Below are 22,830 nucleotides of genomic sequence, written 5' to 3' on the forward strand. Positions count from 1 at the left end.
TATACAATAGTTCTTAAAAAATCCGTACGATTTACGCATTCGCGGCCTGAGTTAAATCTGACGAAATAATGGCAATGGAACAGGTGACTGCTGCCTGTTCCAACTTCAATGAGGCCGAGCGCCAGCGCCTTGATGCGAACCAAGACAGCGAGTGTTGGGTTATCGATCAGCTGAAGTCGAGAGTGTTTAGTTCGATCAATGTTGCTGAGAAAAGCGCGGTTATTTTGAATGGCAAACCTACTCCTCTCTTTACATAACTTAAAACTAAAACAAAATCTTATACAAGACATTTTCAAAGTAGTTACTATAATTCTGTGAAATGGTTAACTGGGTGCTCATCAAGCGGTAAATTGTAGGTTTAATTTAGGTTTATTTATTTTTAGTTAACGATTTATATATTTAGGCCTAATAATAATGTAAATATAATATCATTAATTTGTTTCATATTAATATATTCTTTTTCTGATTAAGTTGTAAATGAAGTAAAAAAAAAAGAATTGGTAATGTTGCTAAATTATTATTATTATCATTATTATTATTATTATTATTATTATTATTATTATTATTATACTTACAAATGGCTTTTAAGGAACCTGCAGGTTCATTGCCGCCCTCACATAAGCCCACCATCGGTTCCTATCCTGTGCAAGATTGATCCAGTCTCTATCATCATATCCCACCTCCCTCAAAACCATTTTAATATTATCCTTCCTATATGTCTCGGCCTCCCCAAAGGCCTTTTTCCCTCCGGCCTCCCAACTAACACTCTATATGCATTAACAGATTATTATTATTATTATTATTATTATTATTATTATTATTATTATTATTATTAGTAGTGTTGTTTCTGACCTGTTCCCCATCGAGAAATAGCACCGCACGCCATTGTTACTTAGCAGATAAATTGTTTAGTATGTTATTAGATTTACTCGCATATTTGACAATAATTAAAAATTCAAATGGATGCATGAAGTCAAAGATGGAATTACAAGAAATCATAGATTGTATTGTGCACATTCTTTGGGACAAATATCTGTGCTGCACGATCGTAATGTAATCATATAATTTAATGTAAATACTTATAATTATGCTAATAGAGGTGATCAAAATCGCAGTTTTACCATATAATACATCAATGCCTTTTTGTGTGACATAATTTCTGATTTTTTAATTTTCATACATATTAGTGATTATTATTGATTTACTTTTCATATTACCTACCCAGTAATTTAGACATTAAATGACAGAATAACTGCTAGCGAAATGAAGTTCATGAGAACAGCCAGTTATACAATATGGACATTTTTCAAAAACTAAAAGTGTCTTCTGTTATGGACTACATTATATATACACGACTAATTGGCGGAAACACATTCAACTCATGGATCGAACCTGCATCCCTTGTCAGATTTTTAATAATCATCTTTAAAGAATGAGATCTTTTTTTTTCTCTCTCTTTTATGGAGGAAGGATCCAAAGACTTGCACTGAAGTCTGAGGCTTTGTGCTTACTACTCCTTTTACGTTTGTAGCACCACATTCCTGAGAATTGTGATTTACTGTTAGGGTCATCTATCAATTCAGCCATATCCAGTTTGAACAGAGTCCACAATTAACACCCCTTCATTCCTCTGGGACTTCTGCAGCATCCTCAGAACGATGCCTTCTGTATGTAAGTAAACAGTACCACATCCTGCTGCATTCTGTATTGACCTGAAACTATTGAATGATGATAGATGAAGTAGGAATTCATGATTATAAAATGAGTCCAAAGTCCAATGCCAAAAGTTATGCAGCAATTCTGCTTCAATTGGTTGAGGGAAAACTTCGGGAAAAAATTCGAACCAGAATTTGAACCTGGGCCTTCTCATTTCACGGTCAGAAACACTAACCATTACTCCACTTCAGTGGATTGAGAGATCCACTAAAAAGATGACATGAGACTATAATGGGCCACTAGGCCTAATACATGGAAGGATGATGATGATATTAACGAATTATTTGCACCATGAAATGAACGCTACTGGGGAAAGAAAAGATACTATTTTGTAATTCTATAAAATAATAGTACTGTATGTAGTACCAAGAGAAGCATGGACCTCGACAAAACATAAAATGCACTATATTGAACTCATTAATGTAGAAACAAGTTATCACGTGCTAAAATTTATAGTTTTAACCAAGTAAAGTGTAACAAAACCAAAACAACTTGTTTAATCATTAAATTTAATGAAAATCCAAAAAAAAATTAATTTATCATATTATGTAAATTGTCCTGTGCTACAATTGCATGGTCTTAGGCTAATGGTATGGAATGAACGCTAGTTTGAATCATGGAGGAAAAAATTGTCTCACGAAATTTCAGCCAATGTATGGGACTGGTGCTGACCCAACATCATGATGAATTTGTGCAACCAAATACCTTACTATAATAATACCGGACAGCTAGTAGTTTTACGTGCGAACGACGATGGTGCTGTTACCTACCTGCCGGGATGGAGATACTCGTGAAACAAGCTGTAATCAACTGCAATGTATATTGTTGCTGGGCTAGTTAATTTGTTAATAATTTTATCAATTAGTACTAGTGTTAAAATATCAGGGTGTATATGTGCTGTTTATAATTGTGACAATTGCAGCATTACAAATTGCTCCAAATCGTACTTTCGATTTCCGACAGTTCATAAAATGTGAGTCAACAACATTCTTTAGTAGGCCTAATTCCTTCGTCTTTGTGTTGATAGAAAAATACAAATTAGTTTTTTTTTATTTAGACCTAATAAATAAATAGAAGTTAAAATGTATTGAATTTTAAGGTTTTATCAGATTAAGTTTTATTGTTTTCCACATGCCTTTACTAATTATTACAGGCATCAGATTACTATCAATTTTATCTTTGCAGTTGTCAGCAATGCGTATATAAAACATTACTGTAAATTCACTCCTAATATCAGATTGATTTTGTCTCGGTAAACCAAAGAAAAAATATGTAACAATTAATTACGGAAAGTAATATGAAGTATGCAATATTTCTCATAATATGCAGCTTTGATATAAAATAATAATTTTACATTAAGTATTATTCAACGTTTCTTAAGTGTTTCATATATAATTCCACATTAGTAACTCACGTTTTAAACAATAGTCCGAATCTCGCTATGTTAATATTTGTATATGTGGACGTAATTCCATCCCTCTGCACTAGATGTCAGGTCCGCGATTTTTCGCACTCACGCCAATGCTGCTAGTATACAGCTGTCCGGTATTATTATAGGAAGGTATTTGGTGCAGCTACAATATTATCAGAATAACACTAGCTTCTCTAGTATGTTTTATACTCAAGTGAATTCTCCCATAGCTATTGGCATTAGAACCAGCATAGAAGCATGTGAATATCGTGCACAAAAAATACTAGCTCGAGAAGAAATACCTCTGATCGAGGTTCTGGCTGATATGTACATCTATTATCAGGCAATACATGTCACTTAATGATGTATGTTAGAGGAAGGACAATTGTTTGTATGCATCTGAAGTCTGATTAGTGTAATATGTTACTAGTCGGCGATGTATGCAATGGAGGAGCAAAGGAACTGGCCACCCAACCCCATTATCTTCTGGCTAAGTTGCCTCATGAGTGGTGCCTTATTAGTGTTACTTATGAAGTTCAAACCTGTCTTCAGACAGTTGACTAAACAACTAGAAGGAAGTCTTAAATAAGAAAAAGGCCACTTATATATTTATTAACTGATTATTTACTCAAATTTATGCACTACTAGAGTGTACAAGTAACATTACTAGTAAATCGACCATCTTACAACTGCAAGACAATAAAAGACAAGTGTACAGTATTGGTTACAAACGGACTCTAACATTTACAATTTGTAATCTTGCGACAAATTCTAATGTTATTGATGTCACACTTAACAGAATCAATTTACTTACTACTACGAACAGAATTCCATAAATGTTATATTTCCAATCAATGTGAAATATATTAACAAAAAAAATTATTATACTTTAAAACATGAATAACACTACGAGATAAACAGTGAACTAAAATACAAGACAAATTTATATGAAGACAATCAGTGACTGAATGATCTGTTTACCGGTATTTTGTTACAGTCTATAAAATAAATTTAAGTTCATTAATGTAATATTGTATTGAAAATTGGTTATATTTTTGTATTAGCCTCACAGGACATACTCATTGCAACAAGATTTCATGACTGCCTGCCTCTTTTATAACATCCTAAAGTTGATCTTTGTCGAGTTTCGTCTCCAAAATGAATAGTGAGCAGAGAGACAACCTTCTGATGTCCTGGTGGAAAGAAAAAGAAAATTAATTTAATTATATAATTCATATTTTTTCTTCACATAACAGTGTGATATCTTAGGAATTCTTAGGTCATAAACATACCGAGATTGAATGAGAATAAGTAAACTATTTTTAATTCTGATTAAGGGATTTGAAAATTTTATCGTCTATGGTTGATGTGTTAATTACTATCAAAGAAACGTCACCATCTCCTTCTGTTTTATTTCTTAATAATATTAAATACCAATTATTTCATTATAATTTTTAAGGGATACAATTATGGATATTTTATCTTGTTAATTTATGATCAAGTGAAGGGCTTACAGAATTAAATATCAAGGTATCTTTCCATTAGTGTTTTAATATAAAAAAATAGATTATAAAAAAATACATCAATATAGTGAAATAATTTTTTTAAAAACCTCTATTAAAATTACAGAAATGTAACATAAAATTAGAAAGAAATAATTAATTGCAGGGGTCATTTTCCAATCTCCAAGTCATCTGCTTGTTAAACTTCTCATTGTTCACAGCTAGCAGCCCTCATGTAGATTGGTCAAAAATGAAATTAATGTGGAGATGCAGTGCTTGAATAAACCAAAGGAATTTTATAACTGATTCTGAAAGGTTGTTTATAATTCTTTTTATAGAATAGGATCATTACTCGAGTATTCATGTATTCCTGCACCACATGTTGCTTTAAAACAATTAGTTACTGTACTTAAAATATATCCACATTTAATATATTATGCTCATGCCTAAAAGTCATTTCTCGTACTTATTGAACTGCCTTCACCTTATTTTAGAATACTTTGTTAGTTAATTTATACGAATTAACTGCATTGGAGCAAGGTTTGGATGATGTCTTATTAAAATAGCAAAGTTTTCTGTGTTATATAACTGAATATCACATGAGAAGCACTGAAACAAAACTCGGTAAGTTCACCTCCAATCATAACTGAGTTTGAAAGGAATTCATCATTATTTTCTGAAAGGCCCTAATCGGACTACAAACTCCATACAAAGTGAAATAACTGAGTTAGAAGCATATGGAGCTTGTACCAAACTGCAGAGCCAAATCTATGGCTCAGCACTAGTCTTCTGTCTAGGCAGCCTGGTTTCGATCCCTGGCCAGATCATTATGAAATTTGTGGTGGACAAAGCAGATGTTGTATTGGGGTTTTTCTCGAAGTACTTTCGTTTCCCTCTTCATTTCAGCAACAACTACCTCCCCTCATATCATCTATAATAGTTAAAAAAAACCTAGGGTGAGATCTTGGTGGTATTATGGTTTTCCAATGCCAATATAGGAAGGGCTTGGGACCTGGCTTTGTCAGGGCTTAGATAGAATGGCCCTTATGTCAGCATCGAATTCACGAATGCCATGCAGACCTCTTGTTGGACTTGAACAATGCACAGTGGGCCAATGTAAGCCTAAGTGCATGGATTCGTTACTGGTCTGGCCTTAAAAAGCTAAGCCCAATGTAAGGCCTTTAAAGAATATGAATCTCTTTCAAACTCTGTTATGATTGAAGGTGGACTTAATGGGTTTTGTTTTAGAGTCCCTCGAGTGTGTAATTTTATGAACATGGCTTGTATAAAATGTATAGAATTCTAGCCTGTCAAAATTGTCGTACCATGCACATTAGCAAAATCCACCGGTTTCTTGTTACATTTAGTGACATTATCAGGATTAGCCCCATGTGCTAAAAGCCACCGAACAAGATCTTCATTGCCAGCCTTGGCCGCCATGTGAAGAGGAGTGTAGCCATGTATCTTGGGCTTGTTAATATCACAACCTAAAAAATGAAAACACATTAAGTTCAAAAATTGTGTAGGTAGTAGCATTAGTAGCGTCCCCCCCCCTTTCTGAGGATGGCCCAAAGACTTGCATCATAGTCTGAGGCTTATTGTGCCAATCTCCATATTCTGGATGATTGTTGAAGTCCTTAGGACCACATTTCTGTGAAAAAATTGAAAAATATTGGAGTGCAAGAGGTCAAATGACTTTATTGTCAAACGCCTGGCATTAGAAAACAACAACAACATATTTAACATATTTATATATATTTTATAATCCACAGTTAATTCCCGATTTACCACGAAAATCATCTGTAGCTGCATTTAGATTGGCAATAGGCCATGATTGTTTGGCCAAACACCTGCATAGAATTGGAATATATCAGTCCCCTAACTGCCCATTGTGCAACTCAAATCAAGAAATGGATTCAGAACATCTCAAAATCTGTGCGTCAGTGGCTAACCATGACAATATCTTTGAAAAATATTGGAGTGCAAGAGGTCAAATGACTTTATTGTCAAATGCTTAGCATTAGAAAACAACAACAACATTTCTGTGAGTACATGATTCACTGCTTAGTGCCATCTTACCGATTCAGCTACAGCATCCAGGTCTGACTGAGTCTGTGTGAATAGAAATACCTCTCTACCTTCCTGTTGATATTCCGCAGCTTCCTCAGATCAGTGCTATCTGTTCACAAATCACTACTATGTCCTGCTGCATCCTATATTGACCTGAAGATCGCAGAACTAGATATCGTGATTTACCATGGTGCCTTCTATCTGAGGGAGCTGTGAAAGTCCCTCTGTTCCCCTGGGATCTATGCAGCTCCCCCAGACAGATAACATCTGCAGGTGAATTACAGTGCCATGTCTGCTGATCTCTAAGTCGACGTGAAACTAATGAAGATGTTAGATTAAGTTGAAATAAGTCCAAGGTCCAACACTGAAGCAATTCTGCTTTAAGTGGTTGAGGTGAAAAACCTCGAAAAAAACACAACTGGGATTTGAACCCGAGCCAACTCGTTTCACAGTCAGACATACTGTTACTCTACAGCAGTACACAGTAGTAGTATTACTTCTGAATTATTTTTATTTGTGTCACTGTTAAGCTGTATCTATACAGTTGGCAAGAAATAGCTAAGCAAATTTTTGATGCAGAATTTATCAGAGGCTGTATCGAAAGTATGTGCTTACTGATTAAAATATCTTACTAAAACATTTTGCTATGCTAAATCTCACGTGACCACAGCTCGTCAAATGAGGCGATTGGGTTAAAAGAAATTCAGGTAAGTGATAGACTTTATGATTTAACTTAATACTTTTAAAACATATTACCTGCTTGGTAAAGTAAATTTATGCAGGTTGGATCATAAGCTTGAGGCTTCTTGGTTACACTGTAAACAGCCAAGAACATTGGGCTGTCACCTTCCTTTGTGCTCACTGTGATGTCGGCACCTACACAAATTTTAAAAATAAACTTACTGCCTTAACAGTTTTCGGTATTTGTATTTAAACAAACTTAGTTTTGTCGAACATAGTACAACTCACCAATTTTCAACATGTACTCAATAACACGAGCATTTCCACACCAACAAGCCCTCTGTGAAGAATAAGAGAAAATTAATATCCAGTGATTACGTTGAGAAACAAGAAGAACCAAGAACCTATGTGTTAAAAACAATGATTATGCATTATAAATTGCATATTATTATGCAAAATGAGAGAGACGAATTGTTCTGTAGGACATATTTCATATGAAATTAAGTAAATAGAATAGCAATCCATTTTTGTTGTGTATAGTTCAATGGGACAAAAGGAGGAAGTGATTGTTTTGGTTTTTCCACAGCTATCCTTCATATGAAAAGAACTTTTTTTTTTTTACAAAATATGAAAAATTTGGGGGTTTGTGCAACAAGATTCCGAAAATATGCTACAATATATGCACGATTAACTTGCATTTTCATCATCACAAACATTCAAAACATGTAGAAAAATACGATGAAAGAGTAATGGAACGGAGAAAAATTCTCTCCGGTGCCGGGATTTGAACCCGGGTTTTCAGCTCTACGTGCTGATGCTTTATCCACTAAGCCACACCAGATACCACCCTGGCGTCGGACAGAATTGTCTCTGATTAAGTTCCAACTCTTGGGTTCCCTCTAGTGGCCGCCCTCTGCACTATGTCATAGATGTCTATGAACATAGGACCGAAGTTCACACATGTGCTGAGGTGCACTCATTATGAGTGACTAGTTTGCAATATATATATGTGTGTAGAAAAATGTTTTTGCACTACTTTCAACTGGCCAGTAAAAATACGTATTTGTATAGGAATCCTGGTCCTAATTATAACATTTGTCAAATCTATATTCTATGCCCTTCTATTCTGAAGGCTCCTGGACTAAAGTTCTTCCGGTGCTAAATTGAAGACATTAGAGTTCGATCTTGGGAAGATTGTATGAGATATATAATAAGCAAAACAGTTGTGGGGAAGATTTTCTCAGAATACTGCAGCTTCCCCTGCCAATCTTATTCCACCATTATTTTGTTATTACCATTATGATCATGTCAACGCCTTTGAATAAGTTTGGTAGCCGAAAAGTGGCAAATAAATATTATAAATTAGTATGCTGTGTACAGACATTCAAAAATATTAAAGTCAGTGATGAAATAACTTATTAAATGTTATTAACACTAATTTTTCATATTTGCATACAAGACCAAAAGAATGTAGAAGTCTTAAGTTAGTGAAGGATACAATTTTTCAATTTTATGAAGACAAGTTTTAAACACCTAATATAAGCATAAATCAGCTTTCTATGAAATGAAAATGCCACAATAAAACACCTATTATAGTTTTCATTAAATTACTCACCAAAAATGGAGTAAACATCAGTGGAGGTTTAGGATGATTGACAGCTTCTGGACATTTCTGTAATAACGAAATGCATCTATCTTCGTAGTATTTCTGATGCAGTCTCTGTTAATAAAATACATTGTATAAATTTAAAACCACTGGGTCTAGTTAGAGTACTAAGTAACTGGAAACAATAGCATTGTAGAGTGTTTTAAAAGAGTTTGCAATTTTCTAATATGCAGTGTACAGTAAATAGTAGACTTGCTTCAACTTTTCTCTGGCATAAAATACAGTTATTTAATTTTTACTTATTTATTTGTTGTAATCGAAGTTTTTATAAGTTATAAGATTCTCTTATTGAAATACGTCAACTTGTCAGCTGCAAATTTCAATTTTCTTGTGCAGTGATGAAATAATTTTTGGATATAGATCAATAATAATACAAATTCATTGTGTAATGCATTAAATTCGCGAGGTTTATGGGTGAATTATGTCACATGTTTTCGTTCTTGCATGTTTCAAAGTTTTTATCTAGTACTGATGATTCATCACCTCCATATATCAAACAGTCATCGTCGTCGTCGTCGTCTTCCTAACAAGTATTAGGCCGAGTGGCCTGTTACGGTCTCAAACTAGAATTTTCAGTCCATCTCTTCTTTGGATGGCCTAGAGATCTTTTGCCATACGGATGGTAATGAAACAGTTCTTTTGGAATTCTGCATCGATTCATTCGTTCGAGATAACTCTTCCACTGAAGTTGATATTTGCTGATGAACTGCATAATGGGTTCTATTTGAAGTTCTTGCATTATGTCCTCATTTTTTTTATGATCCCAGCGAGTATATCCAGCTGCTGCTCTCATAAACCTCATCTCACTTGCTGTTATTCTACTGACATCTTTATTCTTCACAGTCCACGCTTCACTACCATAACTTAATACTGGCTGTGCTAAGGTTTTATACAAGCCTATTCTTGTGTGTCTTTGTACTAGTGAAGGTTTCATGATTTTATTAATGATCCCCATGGTTTTATTATATTTACATATTTTTTCAGCAATATCTACTTCATCATAAGGTGATAGTGTATAGCCAAGATAAGTAAAGGTATTTACTCTTTCTATTATTTTATTATTCAAACAGATTTTACTTGGTACAGGGAATCTCCCACAAAATGACATGATTTTCGTTTTTTCAATATTAATTTCCATGTTATATTTTTCACTGACCATATTTAAATTGTGTACTGAATATTGTAAATCATCTTCAGTTGATGCCATGAGAACTAAATCATCAGCGAAAAGTAAAGCATCAAGCTGCAAATTTCGATTAATTAGAATAAATCCATGGTGTGTCTGTCGCCAATCTTGAATGATTCTATTTATATATATAATGAACAGAAGTGGTGAAAGGCCACAGCCTTATCGTACTCCACTATAAATGGGTCGCCACTGTGAAAGTTTATTGTTGCTTCGAATTGCTATGATGGTTGTTTTATATATGTTGTAAACATTTTGTATAATCTGTTGAGGCACTTGATCATCTGCCAAAATCAAACAGTAATAACAATAAAAATGAAGAAATGTCTTTGTACTACTGTTTCAAATCCAACTATATATTTGGTAGGTATAGCAATAATTCTGACAGTGTCTCATACTCTCTATGACAATTCTAATTTGGATCGAATTATTTTATATGTCAGTTTTTATCTCTGCCTGAAGATTAAAGGGTACTTAATTGGATTATTCACAGTGAAAATTGGAAGAAGTGTTTTTCTTCATGTCGAAGTTATCAGAAAACATGTTTAATTGTATTTTAAACCTGCACATTAAAGTTCTGTTTATTAGCATAATTTAAATGAATGAAAAAAAAAAAATCCGCTCATGCTACATACTTTACAATCATAATTTTATCGTCACTGTATAGCAGTGATCGCCAAAAGCTGTGTCACGACACATGCCCCTGCCCCCACTCAAGCGTAACCATGGCATCATATCTCCACCCTCTGTTTACAGCCATCACTTCGATATGAGTAAAGACATTTATTAGCAGCGGATGTACACATGTAATGTTACAAGTGTAGGATATGTTTCGATGTCTTTTCCAAAACAGAAAACAGATAATAAGCAAAAACTTAATTTTAAGGAGTATTTATTTTATGCAGATGGCAAAAATATGAGATACTTAATTTGTTGTAAAATTTTAAATAGCGTATAAAAGAACAATGTACATTGTCATTATTCTTCTTGTTATGAAGACTACCACGCCCTTACCTGTAACTTGAATATTTCATTAATAAACGAATAATAAAATGTATCGGCTTCTATGTCTTAAGTCCACACCTGTGGAGTAACGGCTAGCACATCTGGCTGCGAAACCAGGTGGCCTGGGTTCGATTCCCGGTCGGGGCAAGTTACCTGGTTGAGGTTTTTTCCGGGGTTTTCCCTCAACCCAATATGAGCAAATGCTGGGTAACTTTCGGTGCTGGACCCCGGACTCATTTCACCGTCATTATCACCTTCATATCATTCAGACGCTAAATAACCTGAGATGTTGATACAGCATTGTAAAAAAAAATAACCTACTTACTCTATGTCTTAATCGGAGTAAAATACTTCGACTTTTTTTTTTAAATATGTAGTGAAATTTACAACTTCGTGACCATTCTGGTACGTTTTTCTAATTTCAAATATGTGCTGATGTAAAGTACACGTTCTTTTTATGGTAAATAAGAAAAGAAATATATTTTAGTTTATTAATAACACAAAAATAATGAATAGGAGGATAAAAAATTAACGTGGAAGAAAGTGTGTATAGTTAATAAGTAGAAGGATATTATATTGTTTTTGTTTTTTGGTCACAGTCCGCCTCTGCACTGTTATTCACTGCATTACCTGAGGAGATACCCACTCCACCTCTCTCCCTGCGATAGTGGTGTGCGGGTTGCATTTCTATTACGTCACAATTTCGTGGTGTTTGGCAACCACTGTTATATAGATATCTATAGGTCTACTGTGTTGGAGGATGTAATCACTGATATGACAGGAAATTGTTTGGGGCAAACTGCGCGTATCTTTTTATATTTCAAAATGGAGCTTAGAGATATTCTTATAAATATTATCAAGGATTCTCTTCAAATATTACATCATCATCTCTATTTCAATTAATCAACTTATATTTGCCTTCAACAATTAACTTTCTTTTTTCTTTAATGTATCACATCACATTATTGTACATGTTTATTGTATACAGGACCCTTGTGGTCACTCAAAATTCTTTGAGCTGATGTCTTTAATTTAGAAATTTATATTTTTTTGAAGAGAAGTCTAGTCAATGGTGTACGTCGGAAGTTTTTATTTTCTTTTATGACAACACACAGGCTATTGATTTTCGTTCAAGGCAGCTGATAATATTGAAGGAAGAAAACTACTCAATTGTGTGTGTTGCGTGTGTATGTACACATTTTCTCGCAGTGCATTTAGTGAATTATGTTTAAAAATTAACTAATTTTAGCTATTACTTACTGTTGCAGCATAGTGAATATCACTTATTATGCTAACATTTACATGTTCAAGATCATATGTTTCTTTGTGCTGTTTTGTGTTCTCTTCGGATAGTCCTCTAGGAAATACTTGCAATTCTTGTGTTGTACCTACATCCGAAACAAAAATGAATGCGTATTATAATAAGGTAAGTACTAGTTGTCTTTGTTTTCATTAATATACAAATGTAGATGATTCAGTGTTGTCCACATTTTATATACTTCCATCAGTGAACAAGAGAGAACTAAAACACGACTTTTATAGAAAAAGCTAAATAAAATAAGCTTCTCACATCATAATCAATGTTTTACCCGATTTGAATACTAATATATAATCACTAAAGGAATTCACGTGACAAGGGGTTAGCCTGATGCCCAGTCTTCCCTGAAGGCAGCACTGACCAATACCACAAAAAATAATAAACTTTATAATGGATTTTGAGAAACAATGTGTGTTTGGACATATCTTTAAATCTATGCCGTAATATTTCAGGAAAATTTTAAATTAAAATTCCAAATATGACAGATAATCAATTTGGAGAACATATTGGAAGCTTGAGCATTCAATTCATTTTACTGTGAATATTTTAATAAAAAATGTATGAAATTTCTGTGCATTCTATTCTGGGATTTTAGGGCAAATGTCTATATTGTTCCTTAAGCATTAATACAAAACTTTTAAAAAATGTCCAAGTTTCATGAAAAATAATGAAATCCGGTACACTTTTATAGTTCCATGCCTGTATGGATTGTTAACGTCTATTTCACGCTTTTAGTATCTAAAGTGCCCATTTTTATATATTAAAAATTTGTCAACTTATATAACTTTTACAAGCGTACCGGTAAGTAGTCAAACTGTATAATACACATTCTATCTGTACTATGTACTTAGTTGATCTTTCCAACAATCAACATAAACAGCTGTTCCACAATTATTCAAATTGTGACAGATCAGTATTATGCTTTCGGTAATGTATATAACATGACTCAGTGGGCTAGTATATCAAAGAAAAAAATCCAGATTTTGCAGAGCTGTGGCATGTGAATCAAGCCACGGATGAAGAAAGTGAACACTAAAAAAGGAAAAATATTTGTATGGAACATTCTTTTTCATCTTACAAAATGATATTGATGGGCGAAAGGTAAAGCTTGAAAATGGACAATTTGGAGAAGATTGTTGTGTATTGCAAAGCAAATTATTAATGAAAGTGTTTTAATTTTTCGATTCCATAACTTGTGTTAATTAGCTATTCATTCTCGATTTATAATATTTGTTCCGTCATTATTTGGTGATTTAATGCAAATTTAATCTGAATAAATGTTTTAATCCAATTGCTTATTATTTTATCAGTTATTCAAATTCTAGTAGGCCTACCATATTCTTAAAAAAAAATTATGATATTTTAAGTGCCTTTGGTATCATTACATGAACTTTTTTTCCAGAATGCCTTATTATAATACCTTTACCACTATTATGTTGAAATTCATGAAAATAAAGTAATATAGAGAACATTGGCAGACCAAAGAAGCGTTGGAGGGACCAGCTGAATCCAGGAGACGGAACAGGCCCAACGGCCTAATCTGAAGCGCATTTGAGGAGCATCGTTTCAAAACGTATTAAGTCCACCAGTGGACGAAATTAAATTTGTTACTTTCTATTTATTTATCTTTCATGCTGTGAAGTCTGATGATTCCAAATCGGCATATTTGTAAACTGTGAAACCAGTACTTAAAAATGGTTTTGTGTAGTGTTTTGAAAACTTCTCCGGTTTACGAGTAATCCAGTTTTTCGTCGTTCATGTAAAAAAATTTTAAGTTGCACATAATACGTTTTGAAACGATGCACCTCATTTGACGATGATGATAAAGAACATTATGTGCATTAATGAACATATCTGTTCAGATTTTTCATTAAGGGCTACCAAAAAAAATCTGAACCCATAATTTATTAGATTATCTGAACCTGCCATGGTAGTATTACGGAATTTTATATAACTGGTTATGGAGTATATTTAGATAGACTTCGAAATACTGTTCCTTCATTAATGACATTGTAAGGACCATACAATTAATTTTAGGTATAGTCTACCTAAGTAAGCCCTACTCCATCACCCATGTAATATCATAAACGTTTGTATTTTCCTAACAATTCCATTAGTATTGAGTACATCTTCATGAAGTTCTGAACAGTTAAGTACCGGCAAGCATACTATTTACTTTCCATTTACTTACAATCTAGATGCCAAACAAAAATAAAGCTGTTAAAGCTGAAATTTAAAGATTTAAATTAAATCATGTACATTTGTTTATGCACAGCGATATAAGAAATTGGGAATTAACTTCTAAGGAAAAATTGTGAAATATGCAGTGGCGTAGCGTCGATGTAAGCTAAAAAGCTCACCTTCCCCAGTTAATAACTCCATAATAAACTGCAGTTTATGAACAAAATTATTTACTAATTTTAATACAATTTATATGTACGCCTTAAATGTTGTGTTGCAGCAGCTCAGGATGATTTGTGATGCAGCAGTAAACATGAAGCCTGCACACACCAGCTTCCAATCCCCTCCACAGACTCGTTCCTTTCACACATTCTTCTGTTTAACGCACTCCACAGATTTTCCATCCCTTTCTAACTAAACTACCCTGGTCGCAAGGCTCGCAAGAAGCTAGCTTTACTATTGGAAAGAAATAGCTTCCAAGTTATCCCTTTCATGAGTTGTGTTCAGTTGAAGTGTTAGTGTGCACTGTAGCTGATATAATAAATAATGACTGAAATAACAGTTCCTGACACTAATTTATGTAGTCTAAAATAATCTACTGATAAAGATTTTAACGTTGATTATTTTACTTGGTTATTTAACGACGCTGTATCAACTACGAGGTTATTTAGCGTCGATGGGATTGGTGATAGCAAGATGGTATTTGGCGAAATGAGGCCGAGGATTCGCCATAGATTACCTGACATTTGCCTTACGTTTGGGAAAAACCTCGGAAGAAACCCAACCAGGTAATCAGCCCAAGCGGGAATCGAACCCGCGCCCGAACGCAGCTGCGGATCGGCAGGCATGCTCCTTAGCCGACAGAGCTACGCCGGTGGCTTTTAACGTTGATTGATGTAATTTTACTAACACTGTAGCTATTGAGTGTTGTGTTTTTCTAAATATGACAGGGAGTGAGCTAATGTTAAATTATACGTACTGTATGTGTCTATTTCTTAGAGATATGTGTAAACCATGAAATCATATTTTACTACCACATGAGGTGATGCGTTATTGGTGTTACTTATGAGCAGGGAACGGATTTATATGGACTAAAAATATATGAAATATGTAAATATATATGTAGTTATTTTTACCAAAATATGGAATTAAATATGGATTTTTACCAAAATATGGAATTAAATATGGACTTAAAATTATAAAAAAATGACTATGTACGTTAAATATTGGTACATTTTAATCAAACTAAACAAAAAATATAATGGACGTACCTTATCTTCCAATGTAGTTTCAACAAAACACAATTTTTATTGTCTGTTACCATAACAATAGGTTACAAACATTTCTTTCAAGTGCTGAAAAGTGAATCTTCTTCTATTGTCTCTGAGGATAGATTTATACTGACTAAAAGAGCGTTCGACGTCACAAGAAGTAACTGGTACATAATTCAATTTCACAATGTCTGCTGGGGATAAGTCCAAGTTAATCTTCACTGTTGATTCACCACTCATCACAGCAACAACCTTTTGTAGTTCTTCATATCCAGGGTTTTTTGAAAGTACAGTGTCCACCTTAGCTCTTACTGCATCTGCAACTTTACCTCTACCACGATTCAGTTGTTCCACAGTACTATTTATAATTTCAAAACTTTCAGATAGTGAAAGGTGCCTATTTTGGAGACTTTTGAGCGTTTTTATGATGCATGAAAATGTATGCTGAATGTGAGCTAAGTCATTCTTCACACTTATGTCACAGGTAACTGTTTTCGCAGTATCAATTGAGACTGCATCTTCAGAGTCCAATGCAAGGAGAACATTGTTAATAGAGTCTATATGTTCGGCATAATATTCAACTGCTTCTAGCCATGTACCCCATCTAGTTAAAATTGGCTTTGGTGGCAATGGAATTTCAGGGTACATTTCTTTCAACACGTTAACTCTACTGGGAGCTTTGAGAAATACTTTTTTCACTGATGAAATCAACAAATCTACTTTAGGGAAATTGTCTCTGACCACTTCTGCCACACGATGAAATGCATGCGCCACACAAGTAAAATGAGTCAATTTAGGATATACAACAGATAATGCTTGTCCAGCTTTGGCCATATAAGGGGCAGCATCGCTAATAAAGAATAACACATTATCGTACATAATACCCTTTGGCCACAGGATACCCATAGCTTCGTTGAACAGTTTAACTATAGTTTTGTTATTGCACTTTTCTAGAACATCACAATGTAAAAGAATTCGTTCAGAATATTGTTCACTTAACAAACCGATAACTACATTACCAACAAGTCTACCTTCTTTGTCGGGAGTCTCATCAATGGAAACCCAAATTGAACTATCTTTAATTTCATCTCTTATCTTCTGTATTGTCTCATCGTAGATGGATGGAGCATACGTCTTCCTAAGTGTTGACTCATCCGGGATTGTATGTTGAGTATATTTTTCAAGGAATTCCCTGAAGACCTTATTCTTTAGTTTGTAGAGAGGAATATCAGCAGAGATGAGAGAACGGCACAGGTCGATGTTAAACTCAGATCTTACATTCGATGTTGTTGGTTGTGTTAAAAACAATTGTCTCTGGTTGGAATTTAGTTGTTTGTTGGCCTGATGTTTACTAGTTGTAATGTGTTGTTGCACCAGGAACTTTTGTGTAGATGATACTGCACACTGACACAAATTACAAAATAATATTTTATTGTCAGTTGATAAACCATCTTCTTTAAATTCTGAAATGTAACTTGTTAGTTTTGATTTTAAATTGACTGAATGACGTACTTTTGGCATATTTACCGTCTTTATAGTATGATTTACAAAACTGAACCTATGTGTACTCTGACTGGCATTTAACTGTTGAGCTGCACAACTGAAGTCTGTTAAAAATTTTAAATTAAATTAATACAGTTTTGTAACTTACTTTCCCATTGTTGATAGGACTGCTAATTTTCAAATAACTCTGATGTTAAAGGGATTACTGAACATGTGTTTAAATCTCTATTGTTGAAATGTATTTTTAAAAGTTAATGGAATTTTGTTTTGTTTTATTGTTAAACCTAATATAATATGGACTGTTTTATATGAAATATGGAAAATATATGGAAATTAACGAAAATATGTACTAAACTCTAAAATATGGAAAAATATGGAAAATAAAAGTAGGATTTTTCAACCCTACACATTGTGAAACATAAAGATAATGCAAAATATAAATTATATTAGCTTTATAAGTAAATATGTATTTACATATAAATCCTTTCCCTGCTTATGAGGTTCCAAACAATCTGTGGACTGCTGACTTGACATCGACTACTATTTATTTTAAGACTGTATTTTTGCAATATGTTTCCTCGTACATGAAAGACAACTTGAGTTAGCTTCCCCTGCTCAAAATTTCATGCTACGCCACTGGAAATATGGTAATACCTTAATGAAGAAATGCATAAATTGGATTAGAATCTTGGGCACTACTAGCAAAGCTCCTCTGCTAGTGCTTTCAAGGTACTTAAGAAATTTGGTAACACATTTCTCACTGATTTAGGCTTTAATCTAATTTAACTTAATTTCACTTCATACTTTAATTGCAAAATTTCTACTTAAACGAATTCACATGTTTATTGTTGTAGTTTTCAATGCTAGATGCTGTGAGAAGATATATCTGTACCTACGCCTTGTGCTGCTCATGCATAAATTAGTTTTCCCATGCAAGAAGTGGAGACCAATGACATAAAAGAAAGATACATCAGAATGTTTCCAAAGGCAAATTTTAAGCTGCGAGAATAATCTGCAACCATTTCTATTCCTATTAGTACTCAGCAGACAACTGATATGATTATCACACAGACATGGAGTAGATTCTGTTTGTGTTACGTAAAAATGAATGTTGTATTTAAAGCATTACCTGAAGGTAGTTTAAGTGATGATTTCTCCCTCTTATATCCAACAATTATGTAAAATATATACAGAAATGTTATGATTGATATACAAATTAATGTTATTGAAACAGAATCAAAATTCGTGAAGACATAAAGTTTGCTCAGTGAATGTATAAATTCCTGTAAAATAAAGAATGTGTATTAGAAACGGATATAAATATAAGCCTATATTAAAAATATATAAATAATGAAAAATATTCATAAATATACATGGTGCGCACATGATAGCAGATCATTAATAGACTATGTAATAAATAACCGAATAACAAACAATAAAATGAATTCATTAGTGCATGATGTTCGAGTCTTAAGAGGGTACGATATTAACACACACCATTATCTCTTAGTTCCAAAATCAAGAATTCCCCAGAAGTGGGAGAAGCCTCAGAAAAATAAAACCAGTAACAGAATACATACACTTATAAAGTTAGTCTTTTGCAAGATGAAAGTACAAAGTGGCTTGACAGAAATAGAATAGCTCAGATTACAAATGAAACTCCTAAACCAGAGGTCTCCAAAAAGCGTGTCGTCTTTTGTGCTCTCGATGCTGCCCGCCGAACACAGTGTGCTGTAAGGCTAGAGAAGGGGAAGAGACTCGTACCTCAACAGATGGGAGCAATCAGTGGGGGATCGTGGCAACGGTGTGCTTATGTTTACAAATAATAACGTCAAATAATAAGAAATATCATACGTTTGTATATTATTTTCATATATATATATGAAGCTGGAGCCCCGTCTGTTGCTATTCACACAAGCCATTGCAAATTAAACCTCTTCTGTTCTATGGTGCCTTTCAGTGCCTGGAAAAGATCTTCTCCAGTTGTATTTTGTAATTAGATCTAGAAGACATTCAGACACAGTAAAATGTTCATTAACTCCTCGGATGAAAATTGATAGGTGAGCTTTGTCATTTCTATCTGTGCTTTCGTCCAATGCAAGTGAGTAAGCTACAAATTGGTTAATTGTGGTTTCGACTTCAGATTCAATTACATTTACAATCTTGCAATTCCTTCTCTGAACTGTAATTGGAAACAATTTAATTTTCTTAAGCTTTGACTTTGTTCTGGACACAGTATTTTAGTAACGTCCTGTATGCACGATTTTATAAATGATGCTTTTGTAAAGGGTTCATTCATTTTCCAATATTCCAAGCTAGAACATAGCTAGCAAGAAGCTTTTATTGTTTTAAGACTGAGAACACGTGTGTGATTAGTGTTTGTATTTTCTTATTTTACATTTATCAAAATATTTGTATGCCTACGCACTTCCCTAAAATTAAACGAAAAACTATATGTTTGTCATGCGGAACTGAGTGTAAACGTTTTGTAATATACTGATTATTATGTATAACCAACAGTTATACAGATAGCCTCAAAATAAATTCTTTTCACATGTCCAACATGCGGAAATAAATTATTTTCACATGTCCAACATGCGGAAATAAATTATTTTCACATGTCCAACATGCCTGTAATTGTATTATATTCTTTAAAAAGAGTCGAGTAGTATCGCTGCATGTTGAATTTTAACACACCCTTAAAATTTTTCGAAAAAATTAAGCATTTCACATTCTCTCCACTAACACAAAAATATTTCTCTTCCCTTTCATCCTTGAATGTACTACGGCCATGATTAGAAGACAATGTGAAACGGTCGAACACTCCGACCAACACAATGATAATGGCAGTCCGCCACTGCTCTTTGTTTACGCATAAACATTGAGTACAGTACAGGTAGGGATTGGGTGAGGTGGAGCACGCTCTTGACTTACTGGCTTCGGTTGTGTTCAGGGGCTTACTCGCGAGTACACTTTTGGAGACGTCTGTCCTAAACATTACAGTAGTCCGTCTCTGTGGAGTAACAGCTTCTTAGCCGTGAAACGAGCAGGTCCGAGTTCAAATTCTAGTTGGGATTTTTCCTGAAGTTTTTCTTTAACCACTCGAAGCAGAATTGCTGGGTAACTTTCAGTGTTGGATCTCGCCTTCATTAGTATCATTTCGCCTCCATTAGTATCATTTCCATTAATCATCTTAATAGTTACAGGTCGACCAGAAGAACATGGCGCATGTGGTTCTATGATCTGCCTATAAGCAGCATCCATCCGCGGGAGCTGCACATATCCAGCGAAGCCACAGGAGCTTTTAAGCAGACTTTTGGTGACTGGGATAGTGTAGCTCCTTTGGACACATGACGCCTTGGTGAGTCGTGGAATCAACTGCGACATACTATTCTTCTGGTTAAGGATGCCTTAGAACAACATCACAGGCAGGTGGAGGTTCAGGTCTCCAGTCATGCTGGATGCTGTGGCTGAATCGATATGATGACATCATGCAGTTCAAAATTTAGGGAAATTAACCAGGGAGTTAGACAGCCTTTGTCACCTGCTTTATTCAATTTATACATAGATGAAGTCATAAGAAAATGGCAAGAAGTTTTAAGTAATAATTATACTTTTAATAGAATTAACTTGAATACAATATTGTTTGCTGGTGAATTTACAGAAAGCAGTTTATCAATTGAATTCATTAGCTAAAGAATATAACTTAGAAGTATCAACTAGAAAAACGAAAGTTATAGGATTTAAAGGAAATTATCACATGAGTACTGAAGTAGAATTGAAAGGGAAAGTAACAGAGCAAGTTTCTAAGTTCAATTTGGGTGCATAGTATCATAATACAAAAAGCAAATGACTTGGAAAACAAAATTGGTAAATATCGGTGTTTGATTGGCACAATAAAAAAAATTTATGAAAAATGTAGCCTACGAAAGGTACAATATTGAAATTTTATAAAACACTGGCTATCCCAGTGTTAACATATGAGTCTGATATTTGGACATTAACCAACCAGCAGTTAAAACGATTGGAAGCAGAGAAATGAAATTGCTTCGCCCTTTGGCTGGCTATAATTTATTAGGTCATCAGACAAACGAAAGCATATGAAATAAATTGAATATGAACTAACAAAATTCAACAGTACAGATCGAACTGATATCATCTACTGTAATCATCTACTAAGGATGGAACTAAACCATCTCCCGATAAAACTTTTCAACTACACACCAATATAAAAACGAGGTGTGGGTTGCCTGAGGAGATGATGGAAAGACCAATTGTGATGCCGGAACGGGTCATCAGGTCCAAGTCATGTGGAATATGATGATGATGATGATGATGATGATGATGATGACGACGACGACGAATGAGAACTATATTGTAACGACGTGTAATATCACCATAGGAAGCGGTTTGAAGCAGAAGTAAAACAAAAAGTCATTCTGTTTATTTATATAGCTTATGGAAAAATACACAAATTTTAAATTAAAAAATGTGTAAAAACTGAAAAGTAGCCTAATGGAGTCAATGCACTGATATAAATGTGCAGAAATACAATTGAAATAAGAGCGAGAATTCGCCATAGATTACCTAACATTCTCGTTACGGTCGGAGAAAACCTCGGAAAAACTCAACTATGTAGACCTAATCAGTCCCAGCGGGAATCGAACCCACGCCCGGGCACAATTCGGGATCAGTAGACGCTACTACCTGAGCTACATCGGTGGATAAAATATGTTCATGAATGCATGTATAACTTATACGAAAAAAAAGTCTTTGATTAATAGCAATGAATATGGAAAATACAAAAATAAAGCGAACATATAAATGTGTTGTTAAAATAACGTATTACAATAAATACATGCATTATACAAACATACAAGAAACTTTAACTGAGTCTTTACATAATTAGAGGTATTGTTGAGTAACATATAATATTCACCACGATTTCGATAATTTGCCATACTGCTTGGAATTCAATTATTTTGTCATATTCCGTTCCCTTTCCATTTCACCGCCAATTTTGATTGGTCAAAGCAGCATAGATACACAAGTTGACTGTATAGTGCTGTACAAATTGAAACACTCTTGTTTAACAAACATAGGGAACTTAGGTCATTGTGGTCTGCAAAATGCGGCATAATAAGGCTATTTGGAGATGAAGGCTACATCGAACTTCACAGCATCCGTCGATATCTGTGGAAAGATCAGTTATATAGGCTTTTGTTGTCAAAATTATTGTAAATATACTACAGTGATTTTCATTATGTGATCGTTGAATTACGTTTCAACCTTCCCTCGTTGCCGCGACTGGCTGAGTGAG

At 34.1% G+C, this 22,830-nt stretch overlaps 1 protein-coding gene across 1 annotated transcript; it reads right to left on the reverse strand.

Moving 5' to 3' along the window:
- Positions 1-1,974: 1,974 nt before the first annotated feature.
- On the reverse strand, positions 1,975-22,808 carry LOC138701241 (ankyrin-2-like). The gene is made up of 8 exons (XM_069827926.1): positions 22,412-22,808; positions 18,640-18,793; positions 12,498-12,625; positions 8,996-9,100; positions 7,669-7,720; positions 7,456-7,575; positions 5,955-6,116; positions 1,975-4,320 (listed from the first exon to the last, which is right to left on the reverse strand). Exons 1-8 carry the CDS (start codon positions 22,469-22,471, stop codon positions 4,223-4,225), a joined length of 879 nt encoding a protein of 292 aa, XP_069684027.1. The 5' UTR covers positions 22,472-22,808; the 3' UTR covers positions 1,975-4,222.
- Between the last annotated feature and the right edge of the window lie 22 nt (positions 22,809-22,830).

Source organism: Periplaneta americana, chromosome 6, assembly GCF_040183065.1.
Source record: "Periplaneta americana isolate PAMFEO1 chromosome 6, P.americana_PAMFEO1_priV1, whole genome shotgun sequence".
In the NCBI taxonomy this organism is placed as follows: domain Eukaryota; kingdom Metazoa; phylum Arthropoda; class Insecta; order Blattodea; family Blattidae; genus Periplaneta; species Periplaneta americana.

Excerpts from the sequence above, each read along its gene's own strand:
- LOC138701241 (XM_069827926.1), bottom strand. The coding sequence starts at position 22,471 with ATGGCAAATTATCGAAATCGTGGTGAATATTATATGTTACTCAACAAT. Across the intron at positions 7,721-8,995 it reads TGATGTTTACTCCATTTTTG|AGGGCTTGTTGGTGTGGAAA; the intron begins GTGAGTAATTTA and ends TATTCTTCACAG. Across the intron at positions 7,576-7,668 it reads TGAGTACATGTTGAAAATTG|GTGCCGACATCACAGTGAGC; the intron begins GTGAGTTGTACT and ends AAATTTGTGTAG.